We start from the raw sequence: 18,965 nt of genomic DNA on the forward strand, positions 1-18,965 counted from the left end.
TTGGAACAAAAATGTCATGAATTGTCCCGAAGTAAATATTTTTAGTTTAAAATTCCAGGACAAAATAAGTACGGACTAATCTCTAAATAGCATCCCCAAAAATGGCTATTTTTTGCAAAGTTATCTAGTCAAAAGCCTTTATCGTTTCACATATCAACTTAAAAAGTATACCATCTAAAATAAAATCCAGAAACCTATCCAATTGGACTAGCATTAACCAAAAGGCCCTCAATCCTAATCATTTTAATGAATATCCAAGAAGCAAACTTGTGAATTGTGATGTGTTAATATCTATAGAAGTAACTATTATACAATTTCCAGAGTAACTAGCACGCACTTTAGCCATGTCAACTAAATCATAAACATGGTCAACAGTCAGTTGCTTTTGTTATTAAGAGAACAACAATACTTGATAAGCTACGCCCAAAAATAGCTTATTACCACAAAACATATAAAAAAAAAGGGCAGCCTGGTGCACTAAGCTCCCGCTATGTGCAGGATCCGGGGAAGAGCCGCATGACAAGCGTCTATCGTACGCAGCCTTACCCTGCATTTATGCAAGAGGCTGTTTTCCCGGCTCGAACCGGTTACCTCCTGGTCACATGGCAGCAACTTTACCAGTTACGCCAAGGCTCCCCTTCACTACAAAACATATACACACACAAATAATTGAAAACATGGCTACTTTGGGATAATTAAGAATCTGTTTCAAAGATTCAGTACTTATGGTGTGATACATTAATGTTTGATACAACATGATTCAGAGGACTCTCCGAGGTTTTGTCCACCTATTAATGATATACTAGGCAATGACTACACAAATGGTACAACACAAAATGGAAGTTCTATAAAGATCAATGACTAGAAGAATTTGCTAAAAGAAGTTGAATGTCACGCTAAATATCTTAGGGGTCAAAAGACTGTCGAAGGTGCACAAGTATTTTCCCACGTCTGCACAATAATCTGCATGAGATACCTGGATGAAATCGTCTTCTAAATTATTTTAGTCAAAAAGCCCCTCATCGTGCCAGATATCAACTAAAAAATCTACCATTTCCTGTGAAAACCAGAGACTAATCCAATTAATACTAGCACTAGCCAAATGGCCGTCATTCTTGTAAACAGCAAAAGAGCAGACTTCAGATAGAATAATATATATAAAAGGAAGTGATGTACAATTTCCAGATTGCTTACAGTTAAAGGAATTGGCTCGGAGAAAGGCTCAGTTGTAGAGAGCAAGTCTTCATAAGTTGTTGACCAACTGCACGAGTGATTCGTGGAGTTTCAGTCTAATTAGTAAGAAATAAGAACAGTAATGAAAGATTTGACCCAAGTCAAAGACGGAACATGTTTTCTTCGCTTATTGCCTCACTACTTCGCATATAATAAACCCAATATGGCCCGCCCTTACGCGCATAGCGGGAGCTTAGTGCACCGCCATTTATCGCCAAGCTACCGAGAGTACTAGGTCGTCACTACAAAAGTACTGATAACTCCAGCCCTCATCTGAGCATGAAACAAAAATGGGGACTCTCTGTATATTGTGGGTGCAAACTAAAATTACCTTATAATTGGATCCTTGGGCACCCGTTCTGACCTCATTGATAGATCTCCAACCCATTTTCTTCTGTTCTCGTGCCATGCAATAGCAGCTGCACCATTTAACAGCTAAACCATATTAGTAACACAAGAAGAATCAGAATGTCTAAACTCATAAATTTTGGATCAGCTTTTTTCCAGGGATCACCAAGAATAGAAAATCTGTGTTTATGTAAAAGAAGGTTACAGCCACCCTCAGCATTCAGGTTGCTCATTTTTATTGAGTGCATTAAGGTAACTCCTCTAGCGAATAGAGCTTCTCCGCTGAAGTATATCCTCTTCCCTAAATCCGGGGACATCAAACTGGAGGACGCTGGCTAATGTGAGGAATTATTTCTTTCAATGTAAAGAACAAGAAAGCTGAAGATACCTGTGCGATAGTTGATATCAGCACAGCGGTATGGTTAAGAGTCCTCATTACATTTAAACTACAAAAAAAGGATTATCTTTTTGACAAGGGAAATTGCAAACAAAACAATAAAAGAAACTGATGACCTCAAGCCATTTTGTTGTAGAGATATAAGCCAACCAACACTAACAAAAAAATGCATTTGAAGACGATGAGTGTCTGTGCTTCTTGGCATATAATGTGCTGGAATGGCAGAGTTATTAGCTACAGACTTTTACCAAGTGTATATCCTACTACAGAGTCTAAGTTAAATGTAATACACACAGAATAGAAGCTTTCCAGAGAGAAGCTTTCTACAGAAAAAAATGTTGTTGCCAAATAGACTACAACGACCTATCTCTCAACCTTTTGAGGTTTGAGTAAAGATCCAAAACCGGCTGACTGATTGAGAGGAGCATTAAAACAGGTTCCTCACTCAACAGAAAAATGAATTTAGTCTAGATTATTTTCTTAAGTCCTTCTCAGCCGTAGAATAAACAGAGCATGTTCACCAACAAGTGAAACTCCTTAACTAAAACATTTGCCTCAATCAGTTGAATAGATTTGTTTTCTTAATTCTCATAAAGGTCAGAGAACAAACCATGATTGACAAATACAGGAGGGCTTTTGTTATTTTCTGGAGGCTTCTTTGTTTCTCTTGTAGATGTATATCTTTCTACGGGCAGCTTCTCAATATAACATGAATTTCCAGTATCTACTTCCATGACCGCCGGAACTGGAAAATCATTCCCTTCCCAGATGATTACAAAGCAACTACTGACCTGCACATATATTATAAGATGTCTTTGAGATCGCATCAGAAAGTACTGTATATGAATTGCTGATAAGTCATGCACAGATCATACTCTGACTAAATCATACTGTAAATTAATAAATAAATAAATAAAATTGTTGCCGAAGAGAAATATAGAATATACCAAGTAAAAGCAGAAAAAAACAGCTATACTCTTTCTGCCCATACATTTTGCTTTTAGGTAGAAAACATCAAATTATTATAGTGTAACATCTAGCCTTGAATGCCAACAGTTTTGTATGACCTGATGTTAACCTTAAACTTACCGACAAACTTAGTTCTAGGTCATTCCTGCTTATTCTTTTGTAAAGCTGAAATATAGAAGCAAATTCTACCTAAACTCATTTAATAGTTAAATTGCTTTGATCTCAGGTACTTAATTGAAGAACAGCAGATGTCATCCACAGGTGCATTCACAATTAAACTCAAGCTTATTTTGAGAGAAAAAAAGACGCTTCATTTGAAAGAACGGCTGAAGTTTCTTAAGTTCCCAACAGCTGCTTAGATGCAGTGGCATTGCACTTGTGCTAATTTAACTTCTAAATCTTGATTAGAAAGTATCAATGCTCGTTGCAATTGGTCAGTCAAATCCCTCAATTTAGCTTTTAGTTCTACAATCTACATCCAAGAGAATAAATGAAGGAAAGGGGAGAACATCACCATTAGCTATGCCAGAAAGTAGAAGGATTAAGAATGTTATATATTTCAAGAGCTAGATTAGTTGACGATCAACAACTGCAAATAGACTTAGCCAAAAAAATTTGATGCAATTGGACTAAAAATGATTATGTAAGTCATTAATTAGGTGTAGTTAGAGTCATAAAGAAAAATGAATTAGCGATCAATAGGTCTAGGTCATGTAATTAATTGGGAAATAAGGAGATAACTATGGTCACTCCCGCCTTCATCTTTGAATACAAAACCCAAGCCAAATCTGATATTTTAATTCTGCTCACCATTTCGGATTACATAAAAAAAGGGATCTATTATTAATTAAGCCTTGCAGGATTTAGATCCGTTTGTTTCCACTTAATGGGAGTCTTAATTTGAATTATTCATACCCCGCCCTATTAGTGCATATGATTTGTTTTTCCTTTTACACTTATTTGTGCTCGACGTTAAGGTTTATGCAAATGTGACCTTCCAGCCTCCTCCAAATAACTACCACCACCATCCAACTTCACCACTAGCCACTATCACCACCAGCCACCACTGTCCACTGCACAACCATCACCAGCCATTACTTACAATCACCACCAACTACTACGTTCCGCTAACCACATCCATCAGCCACATCCACTTCCACCAACCATCACTCAAACAGCCACCACCGCTCCATCATCACGAAGCCACAACCACCACCTCACAATCTTCACCATTGACCACCACAGCCACTAGCTACTTCCGCCGCTAACTTTTAGAGGATTTATTATAAAAATCCTTTTTAAAACACCGTATAAATTAAGTTTTTGTAAAAGAATATCTTGTGAATATAAACTTTAATTACTCCCTCCATCCCAATTTATGTAAAAGTGTTGGCTGGGCATGGAGTTTAAGAAATAAACGAAGACTTTTGAAACTTGTGGTCTAAACTAAATCATAGAAATTTGTATGGTTAGAAATCATCAGGAAAAACTTAAAAGTTGAATAGTTACTAAATTTAGAAATGTGTTATTCTTTTTGGGACTGACTAAAAAGGAATGAGTGTAACATAATTTGGGACGGAGGGAGTATTAATTTAATTGAACTTATATTTATTAATTTTCAGATTAAAAACGATAAACTTTTAGATTCTGAGAAAACAATCGCCTTAATTATCTGGTGCTTAGGATTTATAGACGACATCTTAATGATTAGATGTCAATGCACATTCAGACACTATAATCTTGAACAAAAGAAAAACAACACATGGTGCCTTAGCTCTGCCACGGGCAACAAGATCTGATACAATATATTTCCCAACATTAAACACAAGTTATAACTATACGATGGAAACATTAGCTTCACGTTCCATAGACTAATCATGAGTTACTATCTAGTTAGTTTGAGTTTCAAAACCGGTAACATTGACATCCTTAAATGATTTACAAATTTACCTTTTCAGTCTCGAACGGAACTTCTGCAAACTGCCCTAGATTAACAACTCCGCCGCACAGGACAAGGCTTTCATCTAAGCCAAACAAGTGAAAATACTTTTAATTATGTGAATACATAATCTAAATGTAGATAATAAAAATATTAAAATTGCAACTATCCTCCAACTACACTATATTGCATCCAAGTCAACCTAAAATCAAAAAAGCCAAATTACATCAATCTTTTCAATAACTCTACAGCAAAAAAACCAATTCTACTTCCCATTCAGCTCCCAAAATACATAATTTTTGTTTTTAAATTGAAAAACTTGATAGACAAGTCAAGCCCTAATGATCTCAGCAATTTAGTGTGTACCCAATTTATCATACATTGAAGTTATAAAACTTAAACAATTAATAAATTCTACAACTATTTCAATCAAACACAAAAACCCAGTTAAATTCACAACTCATTTAACATATAAAAGCAAATGGCATCATCTGAACAATTACAGATCAATGCAACATACCAAGTGCATGCAAGATTAACCAAACATAACCAAAAAAAATATATAAACAAAAATAAAAAAAGAAATAAACAAACAATAAAAATGCAAGAAAGAAAAAGGAAAATAGAAAAATAAAGAAAGGAAAAAACGAAAAGAGAATGATAAGTAAAGAGTACCTTTTTACTGTGAAGACACCCAAGAGAAAAGGGAGGAAAGAAAGAAAGAAAGTAGGAGGCCAACTGGGTATTTATAGAACAAGTTCTTAAAAGGGTCCCACGAGGGAATTAAAAATCATTTTCTTGACTTTTCATCATTTTTTTCTCTTATTCCCTATAATTATGATGGGTGTTAATAAAATTATTGTTAACGGAAATATACATTATCCTCTAACATTGGCGGAGATAAGGGGTGTTAACCGACAGTTCTTCGTCAGAAAATTACACTGGGTAAAATTTTTTATTTATGCATATATATATTCTATATTTAATCCTTTGGCCTTTTCGTGTGTTTAATTTTTTATATTATGATACTGAAAATCCTAACTCCGTCACTTCCTCTAAAGTAGAATTTTCCGACGTCAGTTCAAATTAGTCGAGCCCAAAATAAATAAAATAACAAAAAAAATCATTTTTGGTCTTTACTCATTTTTTTTTTAATTTTTTTTTCTGTCTTGATTTGGTAGCATCATGTTTTCAGTTGTCCACAGTTTGGTTGCTCAGATTCATACCGTCAATTTCAACGTCTCTCTCTAGATGACGTGGCTTTTGTCTTTGTGAGCGGATAAAGCTATGTTGTATGAATTGACTGAAAACACCTTGCACCAACCTTGATGAGAAGGGTGTTTTTGTCTTTTCCTTTTGTTGTGATTTGGAATGAAAATTTAGTAGAATCTAATTGGATCTACGGTGGGGACAAGGAAAAATAATTTTTTTGGTTTGTATTGATTGTTGAGTCATGTCAACAAAAAGTGTGAGGAACAAGTATTGAAAAAACTAAACTTTTTAATTAATGATATTAAACTAAGACACATTTATTTAAAGCGACACGGATGCTGTCTATAAATTAGGCAAGTCTAACTTACTTGAAATTGAAGCGTAATACTTTCTCAGTTCTTTTTATTTATCATTTTAACCAATAAATTGTCCAAAATACTTCTCGTTTAAAAATAAAAATATATAATTATTTTTGCAAAATCATACTCTTACTACTTCAAAAGACATATAGTCATTTATTATTCATAGAGATGAGAATAATTCAATAAATATCATTTAACTTGATGCTATTAAATTATTTTTTAAAGGCGTATCAAAGTCTTAAACAACCAATAAAAATGATTGAGGGAGAGGCAATTTCATGATTAAAACTTTAAAAGTTCTACCTTAAGGTTTTTAACATAGCATTAATTGTTTAAAAAAAACTATAATTCAAAATTTAGTATCTACTAAAATTTTACTGATTGGCATATATTTATATTTTCTTTTTTAATTTTTTTATTTCTAATACAATTATAAAATAGTTATATCTTTTTTTGCTTAAAACTTGATTTTTTCATCAATCCCTACAAGATTATGTAACTACCAAAACCTATATTTGTTAGTCATTATCAATAAGAGATACAATAAAAATCATAAAGTGGATAATGACTACAAAAATGATAACTAATTAAGAAATGGAAAGATATCAAATTATCAATACCAAACCATATTGTTACCAAAAATATTGAACGGATATCTTAGAAATATCGAGGTCTCCACTTTTCTAGTTCGGCAAAAGTTGTCAACTAGCTGGAATAACGCACCTCTGTTTGGTCAGTCAATTTATTTAGTATAGTTCCAACCATTTATAGTTAATGGTTGGAGGCTGATACTATTAAAGGATAAATCTATTGGAAAATATATATTTTTAGTTGCTTTAAAAAATAATATCCGATAACATATATATTACGCACTTTTGATTAGTAAATGCAATTAATTTTGACCGATCGATCAATTTTGCATTTTTCCTTAAATATATCGACTGACATTGTATGATTTCGAACAATGTTTGCTCAAGACACCTGAAGCTCCTGGTATTCGGTCCAATTATTAATTTTCTAAATAGTTTGTATGTATCTCTACTAATTTTAAGAGATAGTTGTCATCTCCTACCAATACAGATACCGATTAGCTCTATCTTCCACGCTAGGATAGATAGAAAGAAGTCATCTAATGTTTTTGCCTTTCCTGAATTTGAACCGGAAACTTCATGATTCTCAACTCACTTCATTTACGCCCTAATTATTAATTAATTTTGTATAATAGTTGATCAAATACCAAACCCCACATGTGGGATTATACTAAGTTTGTTGTTGTTGTAGTTGATCAAATAGCGGACTCCAAATTACTTGAAGTCATAATAATAGTGATTGTTTATGTACTTTTGGTCAGAGGTGAAACCGAAATTTAAATTTATTGATTCTGAATTTGCTATCTGATTCATAGCTCATTTTAGTTACTGAATTCGCAACTAAATATATATTTATATAGAATAAATTTTCTAACTGAAATATAACGTATAGGCAAAAGTTATTGGGTTCGTTTAAATCAATAGCTAATAATCTAGCTCCGCCTTTGCTTCTGGTGTGATTCATGAATAACCGACACTAGTTTTTTGTGATATAATTGTTAGGTAGATTGGTTTTTATTTTTTTGTATTTTTATTTTTAATTCTGTTACATCAGTACAAAAGAGTCCTTCAAACGTGTAGCACGAGGTATATATATTTCTTTTCGCAAAAACTTCCCTTTTTCAACAATCCCTACAAGAATCTGTCATTGACAAATCTTATGTTAATCATCATAAAGCAGATAATGCTGACAAAATAATAAGTAATTCAAAAATGGAAATACATAAATAGCAAAATAAATACCAAACTTTTTTGTTACCAAAAACATTAAATAAAAAACTTAAAAAACTTGAGGTATATGCTTTGCTAGTTTGGCAAAAGTTGTCAAATTAGCTGAGTAGCATAGGTTTGTTTGTTTAGTCAATTAATTTACTAGAGTTTCAACTACCAATCGTTAATGGTTGGGGGTTGATACTATAAAAGTATAAATTTATTGTGTGGCATTTTATGAGAATCATAGTTTACTCTATAGGTGTTAAACGGGTCGGGTCAGCCCGGTTCCGGATCGGACCAGACCAGACCGGTTAAAACCGAAACCGGCCCGGCCCGGTTTAAGGGGGCTGGGCTGGGCTGGGTTAGGGGGGCCGCGCGGGTTGCTGCGTTTACTTTTTAAATACCGATTATCCGGACCGGTACAACCCGTTAGATGAACAGTGCCGTTAAACCGGTTAACCGGACCGGCCCAGACCGGTTTAATGGGTAAATTTTATTTTTTTTAAATTTTTTTTGGGGAGCTTTACATACCTGTCTAATTTTTAAAAACATAATAGTGGTATATTCTAGTATAAATATTTTATATCTTACACATACCATGAATATACCAATTATTGTATACTAATTAACATAATTTAAAATTATTGGAATTTAACATATAATTTGCAAGTATGATACATGTAATAATAGTGGAATACTTTTGTCACTTTTTTGTATGTTTTACAGTGGAAATTGCTTTGAGTATATATTTTATAAGTCTTGATTATACCCTGAGTATATATTTTATACGTATTTAAAATGAAAAAAATATAATTTAAATCATATAGGAGTATTATATAAGGTAAAATACCGGATCCTAGGTTATAAAAAATATAGTGTATATATTTAGGGTATAAATGCTCAAATCATAAATATACATCAAATAAACAACTTGTTACAATGTAAAAATACATAAGATAGGCATTAAATATATTTTAGTACACAATAAAAATACATAAGATATTAATTTACTTTTTAAATGCAAACTTTAATTTTGTAATTTTGAAAAAAATGTTGCACTTGCAATTTATAAGTGCAATTTTTTCCCATCTTCCTTGTATTCTTTATATTAATACAAAGTATTAATATAACTTACAATAGTTATACAAAATACAAAAAAAAAAAAAAAAAAAAATATACACTAAACCCGGCCCGGCCCGGCCCCCTCAACCCGTAACCCTTACGGTTCAATTTTTACCCGGATGAATCCGAACCCGTTAAACCCGTTAAGCCCCAACCCGTAACCGGCCCGGACCATAACCCGTATACGAGAAGCTTCCATGGATAAGATTAATATTGAAAACTACAACTTACCAAAAATTAAGTTTTAGTTCCAAGAGTCCGTGATCAATAAACAAACTTATATTTTCTTATAATAGTTATTTAATTGACTAATTCTTTTTCTAGTAGCTTACAGAGTCGGTTGTTAATCATGCTTCTTTCGTGGTGCATTATTCGTGCCAAACAAGAAATGTTATCTTTTCTTTTACCTTTTTGTTTTGTCTATCTGCATATTATTGAGAAATTTTCATTAAGTACCGCAGTTTAGAACCTAATTATCATACGTATTCAATTGATACAGTACCTAATTATGATACGTAATTATTGTTCAAAATTATTACTAATTTTTATCACTTGTATTCAGACACGCAACGAACACACATAACTATTGTTCAATTATTACTAGTTTGTATCACTTGTAATCGAACACGCAATGAACAGGCAACGAATAGAACGTGTACCGTTTGCGCATGATGAGTACAACCAAAGAGACATATAAAAGTACACAAAAAATAGAACTCTCTCCTTCGAGAGTCAAGACCTTCGCTTACTAACTAGTTGCTCTAAACAACTGAGCTGTTGTTTAAGTTTAAAACAATTAATCTCTTATTTTAGTACTACAGATAAATTTGCTATAAATTTTAAATATAGTTACGAATAATATTTTTCTAATTTTGTTATAAAATTTAAATACATTTAAGAATAGTAATTTTCTAAAGTATAACTACAAATAAATACGATATATATATATATTTGCTATTTCTTCGTAATTCTTCGTGGTTTCTACGGCCCAACCAGTTCTGACCAATACCTGAGTTTTTAATGGGCTTTAGCCCTTTTTTTTTGGGGAAATTACCAGCTATGTCCATTTATAAGTAGTTCATTATAAAAATTGGCCAATTGATAAAATATTACTAATATTAGTCAAATTAGCCAATTAGCTATTTGTAGCAAAAAATATCAAATTTTTGCTTTGTTTTGAGTAGGTGTTATTAGAATAGATTGGGCACAACTTAAGGAGCTTGAATCTCAGTTTTGGGATGATTTGGTGAAGTTTTGAGGTGGTTTGAATTGAAAATTCGAAGTAAAAGCTGAACATTAAAAAAAGTGATATGTGTTATCACATTGTGTATCATTTGTGTATCACATATGTATCAATTGTATATCACATGTATATCCATGTATACCTGTGTGTGTAATACATGCGTGATACATGTTTCATACATGTGGTGCAGAAGACTTTTTTGAACTCGATTTAATTACGAATTTTGATTCAAACCAGTCCAAATCACCTCCAATCTTCCTCAAATTTTGTATATTGACTTATCTATATATTTTCAATGAATTTCAACTATACCCATTGAAAAAGTTCCTTTTTTGTTTAGATTTTTGGAATATTGTATAGATTTTTGTATTTCATTACCTTATTTGCTACCCCGTCCATGAAATTTCCTTTCCGTCTTGTATCTAATGTTGATAATCACGCTTAAAAATATGAAAGGTGGTTTTTGCATGTGATTCTTTGAGAGAAAGAACCCTATTATTTGGTTTTTCAATTTTTGTTGGCTAGTTTTGGTAAGTCTATGACTAATGGCTAGAGGTTGGTAAGTTGAAATTTATTTGGGGCATTTGTGTAAGTTTCCCTTTTTTTTGCGCAATGTAAGGCCGTTAAAGTCCTCAATCTTAAAAGACTACTTTACCTTCATACCTAAATGAATCAATGATATGATTGAGAAAATGCATAAAGACCCATTAAATTTGTTCGGAAAAATCATTTACACATCTTAATTTTACGGGTGTCCTAATACCCCACTATTCTTATCTAAACTAAATTTAGTACCTCCTTTAAAATACCGAACCAATCTTATGGTGGGCAGAGTTAACACGCGCCATGTATCAAATACTGCACTGTTTCCTTTTTTTATTATTACCTTTTCTTTTCTTTTTCCACTCTTCTTTTCATTTCATCTTCTACAGTTTCCTTCAGCATTATTTTCGCAGCCAGCCACCATGGAAGGCAGTCATAATCGTAACCTTCCTTAAACCCATAAACTTTATCTCTGAAAAATCATAACCACCTCCCCTACCACTCCACTTTAGCATCTCTAATCTGACCATTTTTTCTTCACATCAATCCCACAAAAGAATACCCACACACCCAGATCTAAGAAAAAAGAAGAAAAATTTCTTGTACGAATAATGGTATTTCAAGCTCTCCCATTAAGTATTAAAATTATTCCAACTTAAATTCATGATTGAATTGCTTAAGAGAACTTACCTTTCTATTAAATCGAGGAGATTAAAAGGACAAAATATGAGCAATAAAATGGAGTTTGTAAAAGTAGATGAATATGGCGGAGGAAACAGAAGAATGGGAATAGCGATTCGACAAGAATAAAAAAAAAAGCAAAAAATAAACCATGACTTAGTTTCGAAAAAATGGGGAGGAAGAGCGTGATAATGGTTCTGTTAAAATGAAGAAAGAAAAAAAGAAACGCAAAAGAAAAAAAAATAAGAAAAGAGAAAAAAATTAGTATTAAGTTTAATTTAGAGTATGCAATAGAAAAGTGACACCCGAACAAGTAAATTAGTCTTAAACTTTTTTTTCTTTTGCCCCATGCGCATCTACGAAATGAACTACACTTTTCATGCCAGATCATCACTCAATGAGGTATTAAATTTAATTTAGATAAGAATAGTGGGATGTTAGGACACCCGTAAAGTTTAATTGTGTAAATGATTTTTCCTGACAAAGTTTAGTTGTGTAAATGATTTTTCCTGACAAATTTAATGAATACTTTATGCATTTTCTCATGATGATTAGGTAATCATAATCAAACTAGGCAATCACATGATCATCATCAAAAGATTATAACAACATAAATTAAGAAACATAATGAAATAAATCGATAGACTACACAACATTAACCAATACAACAACAATAACAAACCCAATATATTGTCACAAGTGGCGTCTGCAGAAGATAACGTGTACGCAAACCTTTAACCCTAGCTGGTAAAAGTAGGGAGGTTGTTTCTGACAGACCCTCGACTCAAAAAGGAGGAAAAAAGGAACAACATTAATAAAAACCACATAATTTAGAATGCATAGTTGTAGTGGCCAAGCAACTTTCAAGTCTAAAAGAGAAGGAAACTATATACATGAAGTTTAAGAAGAGAGATAGAACCCTTTTAAAATATACTACAAATTATTATAACTTGAAAGAGTTTACGAGCAGAGACTTTAGATATACTTATTCATCTTTCTTAGGAGGTTTGGGTCATCACAGCTGAAACCATTGTGTTCATTCCACACATGCCATGTCCTCTACAAAGCTTGTAGTAGCCGTGTTCGCCCCATCGCTTTCCCCACGAGTTCTTTATGATCCAATATGGCTGGTTGCTCAATCTCAAAATCGAGAACCCCTTCGAGCCATAACCAACTAGTAAAACGCCATGGTTAATCCACCTCTTTCCACATATTAGCGGGCACGATACACCTCCGATGTAGGTTTGCATAAACACGGCGTTCAACCCGACTACACAAACAAATTTTCAAGAACCCTTTAGTCTAGTGGAGATCTTCGTGTACATATATATCATATCAAGAAATGGTTGCGATGAGGGTGCTTACCTGCGAGTGGTCCATGATTGACTAAATAAGCAGCGATTTGTTGCTCGTCGATGGGGATATTGGTGAAGTTGGAAACTTTTACAGCAACTTTGTCTGGATTAAACTTGCAGTCGCCACGTTTAGCAGTATATGGATACGAAACTTCCTCTTCTATTCCTCCTGCTTCAATTAAGTATTTGTAAGCATTGGTCATTAAGCCTCCCGAGCATCCAGAATCACAAGCTTTTTTGTCCTTTATGTCGCACTTTAGACAAGAAAAAGAAAGGTTACCAAGTACAAAACAACGGCACAAAGCAGGGTATTTGATATACTAATATGAGAAAAGCTAACCGTGTGATCACAATCTACAAGCTGTTGTTCACTAAGATTAAGAAGCTTGCCGGTAGCAATGAAGTTGGCTCCTTCAATGGATCCAGTAGTGCTAAACGCCCAGCATGACCCGCAAGTCCCCTGCATTCACGAATCAATGAATATCACTATAATTAACAATATCTTCTGTTTTCACCCCTCTCTAGGATATAGGATATAGGATTTTCAATTTTGTTTGCTAGAGGAACTAGAACATGATTAGTCACAACAAAAGATTTAACTCATCCGTTCAAATATTGAAATCATGAGATAAATGTCGCCCATCCAAACTACGGTCTTTATGAGCTTTTAAAAGTAGTACATCCGTAATAGATATCTCATTCAAGTCCGGGAATAAAGGTGAGAATTCCTGGCACGAATCCGCTCAAATTACTCGGGCCAGGCTGAACACCGAGTCGAAAACTAAAAAAACATACATCATCTTGATATTCTGAAATGTAAAAACTCCATAACACCTACTAATGTTTTCATTTAGCTTCTAATTGTTTGAGTTTTGTTATAAAAGTACGAATATTAGTGCATCAGCTCACTTAACAAGTTATACTAATCAACTCTCTAAAGGCTAAATAAGAAAGTAAATTCATGAAAGATTTAAATTGTTTGCAAACTTACTAATTTAATTTAATAAAGTGAAGCAAAAATTGGCATAGTCTTTTGTTTTGATGTTTGCGAATTGGAGTTAATTTAATTATACACAGCGACAATTTTTATACTATCAATATATTTTAACATGTAGCAATAATGTATCGATAATCTGCTTTATTTTTCATTTTCAGATTATTTATCTCACTTCTATGGACGGTTATAGTTATGAGATAAATAGCATCAAAAAATTTACATATACTGTCAATGTATAGCTCCCTCTGTCCCAATTTGTGTGGTTTCGATGGTTAAGCTTTTTAATTTAGACCGTGAATTCAGACTAAAATATCCTCTATGTTATAAATAGAATTGTATTTATGGTGAATGTCTATATTTAGAGAGATTCTAGGGTTTATTACTTGGTGGCTAAGTCACTACTATAGATAGAGAGTTCTATTCCATTGTAATTGATCCCAAAATCAATAAGAATTCTCTGTCTACTTTTCTCTGCAATACTACTCTTCTTCTTTTATTGTTTTATAAAACTCTAAGTTTTTTTAAACAAATTTAAATATTTGGAAATATGTACGTAAGTCACAAAAATTAAACCAAAGCAAACTTTTTCCATACTGATAGCATACAACTCACCTGCATCTTGACCTCAGTAACAGCACCTTTCTCTCTCCAATCAAAACTCTCCGGCAATCCCTTCACTTCCAGCGGCGGCGCGTGACCCTGCCCCAACAAGGAAGTCCCCCGGCCAACACCTTTAACACCCATATACATCCTCTCAAATTCCTCTTCCGTTAAATCAGAGAACTGAGTAACTCCATGAACAGCCGTAGGATCCAAAGCTTGATGTTCAGCTGCCTTTAAAAGATTCTTAGCAAAAACCCCGAGACGGTGTATATACTCCTCGCGTGTAGTATACTCTTTGCTGTATTCCTGTATGAATGACTTGAACTTGTGCTCGGTGGCGGTGCCGAGGAGGTTTTGGTGGTGGTTAACGGCGGAAGCGGTGGTTGTTGGGTAGTTTTGATCGTCGGTGACTTGCCGGATATTGAAATCTTCTGGAATTATTGCTGCTGCATGTTGGAATGAAAAGAGAGAAAATGCGCATGTTAGAATTGTAACGCTCAAGGCGTAAGTTAGAAGACCCCCTCCTTTTTCCATTTTTTGGTTCTTTTGAAGTTCTTGCTCTGCTCTTTTAGCTTTGTTTTTTCGGTTCTATGTTTTTGACGGAGGTTGAAGAAGAAATAGACAAATGGTTCATGTGACAGGCAGTGGAATTACGAATTTGGTCATTTGACTTCAACATTGAAAATCGGCCCCTTTCTAGTATTTAAGTATTTTGCCTAGTTTTAACACTTTCACTTAAAATATAGTATGCATTTTTAGGCTCGTTTAATTGGTGGAATAAGCGATAATAATTTTAGGATAAAATATGAGATTATTTTATTTCGTGATTGGTTTTGAGTATCAATTAGTTTCAGGAATCATTTTATACACTTATAGTGAAATTACTTATCCTATATAAAAAATAAATAGCTAATCTTACGAGGTATTCCAACCGATATTGTTATCTATCTCATCCTAGTAACCAAACGCCGCCTTAGTTCTTACATAAAAAAAAGGAGAAATAAGCAAAAAAAATAGTTAAAAGTCTTTCCAATCATTAAAATAAAAAGGACCAAAAACAAATATTTGATATTCAAATGTTAGATTTTTTTTGTTAATGATTTGTATTCGAAGTTCGGAGAAGATCAATCTTCTTTTATAAATTTTGACTTCGGCTTTTATTATACTTCTCCACTTACAAAAAAGTTTATATTTTATCTTTAAAAAATAATCGAACTCTTAGGCTAAATCTTAAATTTTATATGAGAAAGTGTTATATAGATGTGTGTGATTTAACTTTGAAATTGACTTACTTAATAACAATTTAAAAACGGAAAGTGAAAATTATATTAATAGAGAAAGAGGAGTGTAAATTGAAAACAAATAAAGGAAGGGAAAAGAAAACAACTTATTTATGGGGAAGAAATGGGTATATAGCTAGGGGCAATTTCGGGAATTGAGGCCATCGAATACAGAGCTTCAGCGTTACCTTCATTAATGTTGCATGCAAATCGTTCATTTGGTTGTAAAGCACGTGTAGGGAGTTCGAAACGGCAACCTTCTATTTGTTCCCCACGTACACAAACTGCCCACCTTTGTCCAGTTACAAGTTTTTCTTGCAAATTGCCCCCCTCACTTTTTCCATTTACACATTACTCCCCTGACAACTGCTTATATTAGAATTCAGTATACATTTATTGCGTGAAAAGCTTTAATTAATAGTACGAAATTTTTATCTAGCTATATTAAATTCTAAATTTATTTAACCCTAGTAGAGAGGTTATTATTTAAGTATATTTTTATATATATATGAAAATATTATTTGAAGTTTATATCTCAATTTTGAGAAAATTTGGTAAAAACTCGAATTGATTTTGGTTGGAATTTCAAATTGAAACTCGAAGAAGAAGAATAAATATACTGTGTATGTGGGGTGTATTAAAGACATATACAACTAATATAATTATATATAAATTATATGTAAATTATAACTTTGTGATCGAATTATGTACAAAAAGATATTGTATACAAACTGTAGCTTTTAACTAGATTCTGTATAACAAAAGAATTGTATCCAAGTTGTAAATAAAATATAGCTTTTACCGAATTTTATATGTTTTTTTATTAAAAAAAACTTTAATTACTTCATGTAAATAAAAGAATCTACTTCTGGATGAATATTATCCTAATTTTGTGCTATATATACAAAAAAATCTCAATTAGTACAATCAGTCTTACAATTAGGGGTGTACAAATCGAATCGGAAAACCGCATCAAACCGATTTAAAAAATTCGATTAGGTTTAGTTTGATTTGGTTTGGTATTGAATAAAAATTTCGAACCAAACCAACATATATATATATATATAAGGGATTCTCTTGCGGGATATAATATTTAATAGAATATGAAGTGCTCCATATTTATTAACCTTAAATAATGGGTTGTATGATCACTTTCTTATCAAGTGTTATTGAAATGTGTCAATCTCTTTGTTCTTCCATATTCATATCATATGTTAAGATCTATTAATTTCTTATATCTTTTTCGAATGTGAAGTGATTATTATTATTTAGGTATCATATTGATTTTTATGTTTAATTACTAAATTCGGTTAACCTTGAAAATGTACATCAACGAAAAATTATTGTCAGACAACTAAAAAATAACTATTATGTGTCATAAGAATATTTTAATAGATAATATGTTTGTCAAATTTTTATATTTTTACTAAGCATATCTTTACTTATAAAAAATTTAACAAAGTAAGATTGCAATAATATTTAAGTAACGAAAAACCCGACAAAATCGAACCAGTCCAAACCGATATAGTTGGTTTGGTTTGGTTTTTATCAAAATCAAACCAACTCGGTCTGTGTACACCCCTACTTACAGGAGAAATTCAAAAATAGCCAGATTTACCACTGGTTGTTGAAAAATAGCCAAGTTTCAAAAGTCATCGAAATTTAGCCACTTTAAATCTGAGCGAAAACACTGTTCAAAATCCGGAAAAATACGCCCGCAAATTTTACGGGAGTTCAAGCATAATTATGCTGGAACTCCCGCAAATTTTACGGGAGTTCCAGCAAGTATAATTGTCCAGTATAATATACTGGAGTTTGGAGCACTGGTGCTCCGGTCTCCCGCAAATTTTACAGGAGTTAGCAAAGTATACCGGTCCAGCATAATATGCTGGAGTTCGTACACAAATGCACCAGAACTCCCGTATATTATACTGGACCGGTCCCTGTTGCAGCAAAATAGTGGCTATTTTTCATTGACTTGATAAACGCTGACTATTTTTCATTGACCAGTGTGAAAACTGGCTATACCATGATATTTTAACCTACTTACAACATAACTGTCACGAAGTATCCCTTCTGAGCCCAAGGTTCTTTTTGTTGTTGGGCCGCTTTACCGTTGAGCCCAGTGGTTTTGCTAGACTGTCATTCTATTGAACCCAAATACCCACAAATGGGCAGTTACTATTTAGTCCTTTCCTTTTTGCGAGCTGGGGAATTCCCCCTCGGTACATTTCCATTAGAAGATTGGGATTATTACACAAATAATCGGCCAAATTCGATATTTACTTTTTTTAGGCGGTATACATAAATTATACATAAGTATTCAAATGAATATTTTTTTTACGTATTTCAATTCAACCATTTGACAAAGACTAAACCAACAACTTACAGCTTGTTTGGATGGTTGTTAACTATTGTATTGTATCGTGTTGTTATTTTAAATATAATATTTTGTTGTTAGAGTAGTTTGTAAATATGCAGGAGTCCCACATCGATGGCCACAAGCCATTTTGTTGGCTTTATAAAGCTTGGCCCATTATATATATATATATATATATATATATATATATATATATATATATATATGACTTGGACTTGGGGTTTGGACGCGGGCCGGGTCGGATCTTTAAATAAAGATCTTATTTTCGTATTTTATTTTGGAATAACTTTTTGTTATTTAAATTTGAATTTCAATTTAAATTTTGAATTAACATAACAGTTGTGGCTATTCGTGAAAAGGGGCAGCTCTTCAGAAAAGTCTCCTTTTCTTATCTATAAATACAGAAGACATCCCAGAAGTAGAGTATTCAATCTGCACGTATGTTTCAGGCTTTGTTGTATCCTGATAGAGAATTGCTTGTAGTCCCAAATGTATATAC

General features: G+C 32.9%; 2 protein-coding genes across 2 annotated transcripts; both read right to left on the reverse strand.

The window, feature by feature from the left end:
- On the reverse strand, positions 667–5,598 carry LOC109228029. Its single transcript, XM_019393214.1, has 5 exons — positions 5,562–5,598; positions 2,589–2,769; positions 1,565–1,652; positions 1,195–1,261; positions 667–1,057 (listed from the first exon to the last, which is right to left on the reverse strand). Exons 2-5 carry the CDS (start codon positions 2,710–2,712, stop codon positions 1,004–1,006), a joined length of 333 nt encoding a protein of 110 aa, XP_019248759.1. The 5' UTR covers positions 2,713–2,769; positions 5,562–5,598; the 3' UTR covers positions 667–1,003.
- On the reverse strand, positions 12,519–15,408 carry LOC109228034 (probable cysteine protease RD19D). The gene is made up of 4 exons (XM_019393221.1): positions 14,816–15,408; positions 13,547–13,666; positions 13,217–13,460; positions 12,519–13,121 (listed from the first exon to the last, which is right to left on the reverse strand). The coding sequence occupies exons 1-4, from the start codon at positions 15,338–15,340 to the stop codon at positions 12,850–12,852; spliced, it is 1,161 nt and encodes a 386-aa protein (XP_019248766.1). The 5' UTR covers positions 15,341–15,408; the 3' UTR covers positions 12,519–12,849.

This window comes from Nicotiana attenuata, chromosome 1 (assembly GCF_001879085.1).
Source record: "Nicotiana attenuata strain UT chromosome 1, NIATTr2, whole genome shotgun sequence".
Taxonomy (NCBI): Eukaryota; Viridiplantae; Streptophyta; class Magnoliopsida; order Solanales; family Solanaceae; genus Nicotiana; species Nicotiana attenuata.

Bases quoted from the DNA above. Each gene is read 5' to 3' on its own strand.
- LOC109228029 (XM_019393214.1), bottom strand. From the start codon at position 2,712: ATGGAAGTAGATACTGGAAATTCATGTTATATTGAGAAGCTGCCCGTA. The intron at 1,262-1,564 runs GTAATTTTAGTT...TCACTCGTGCAG, and splicing joins CCCAAGGATCCAATTATAAG to TTGGTCAACAACTTATGAAG. The intron at 1,058-1,194 runs GTAAGCAATCTG...TGGTTTTCACAG, and splicing joins CCGAGCCAATTCCTTTAACT to GAAATGGTAGATTTTTTAGT.
- LOC109228034 (XM_019393221.1), bottom strand. From the start codon at position 15,340: ATGGAAAAAGGAGGGGGTCTTCTAACTTACGCCTTGAGCGTTACAATT. The intron at 13,667-14,815 runs GTGAGTTGTATG...TCGTGAATGCAG, and splicing joins TTACTGAGGTCAAGATGCAG to GGGACTTGCGGGTCATGCTG. The intron at 13,461-13,546 runs GTTAGCTTTTCT...TCTTGTCTAAAG, and splicing joins TTGTAGATTGTGATCACACG to TGCGACATAAAGGACAAAAA.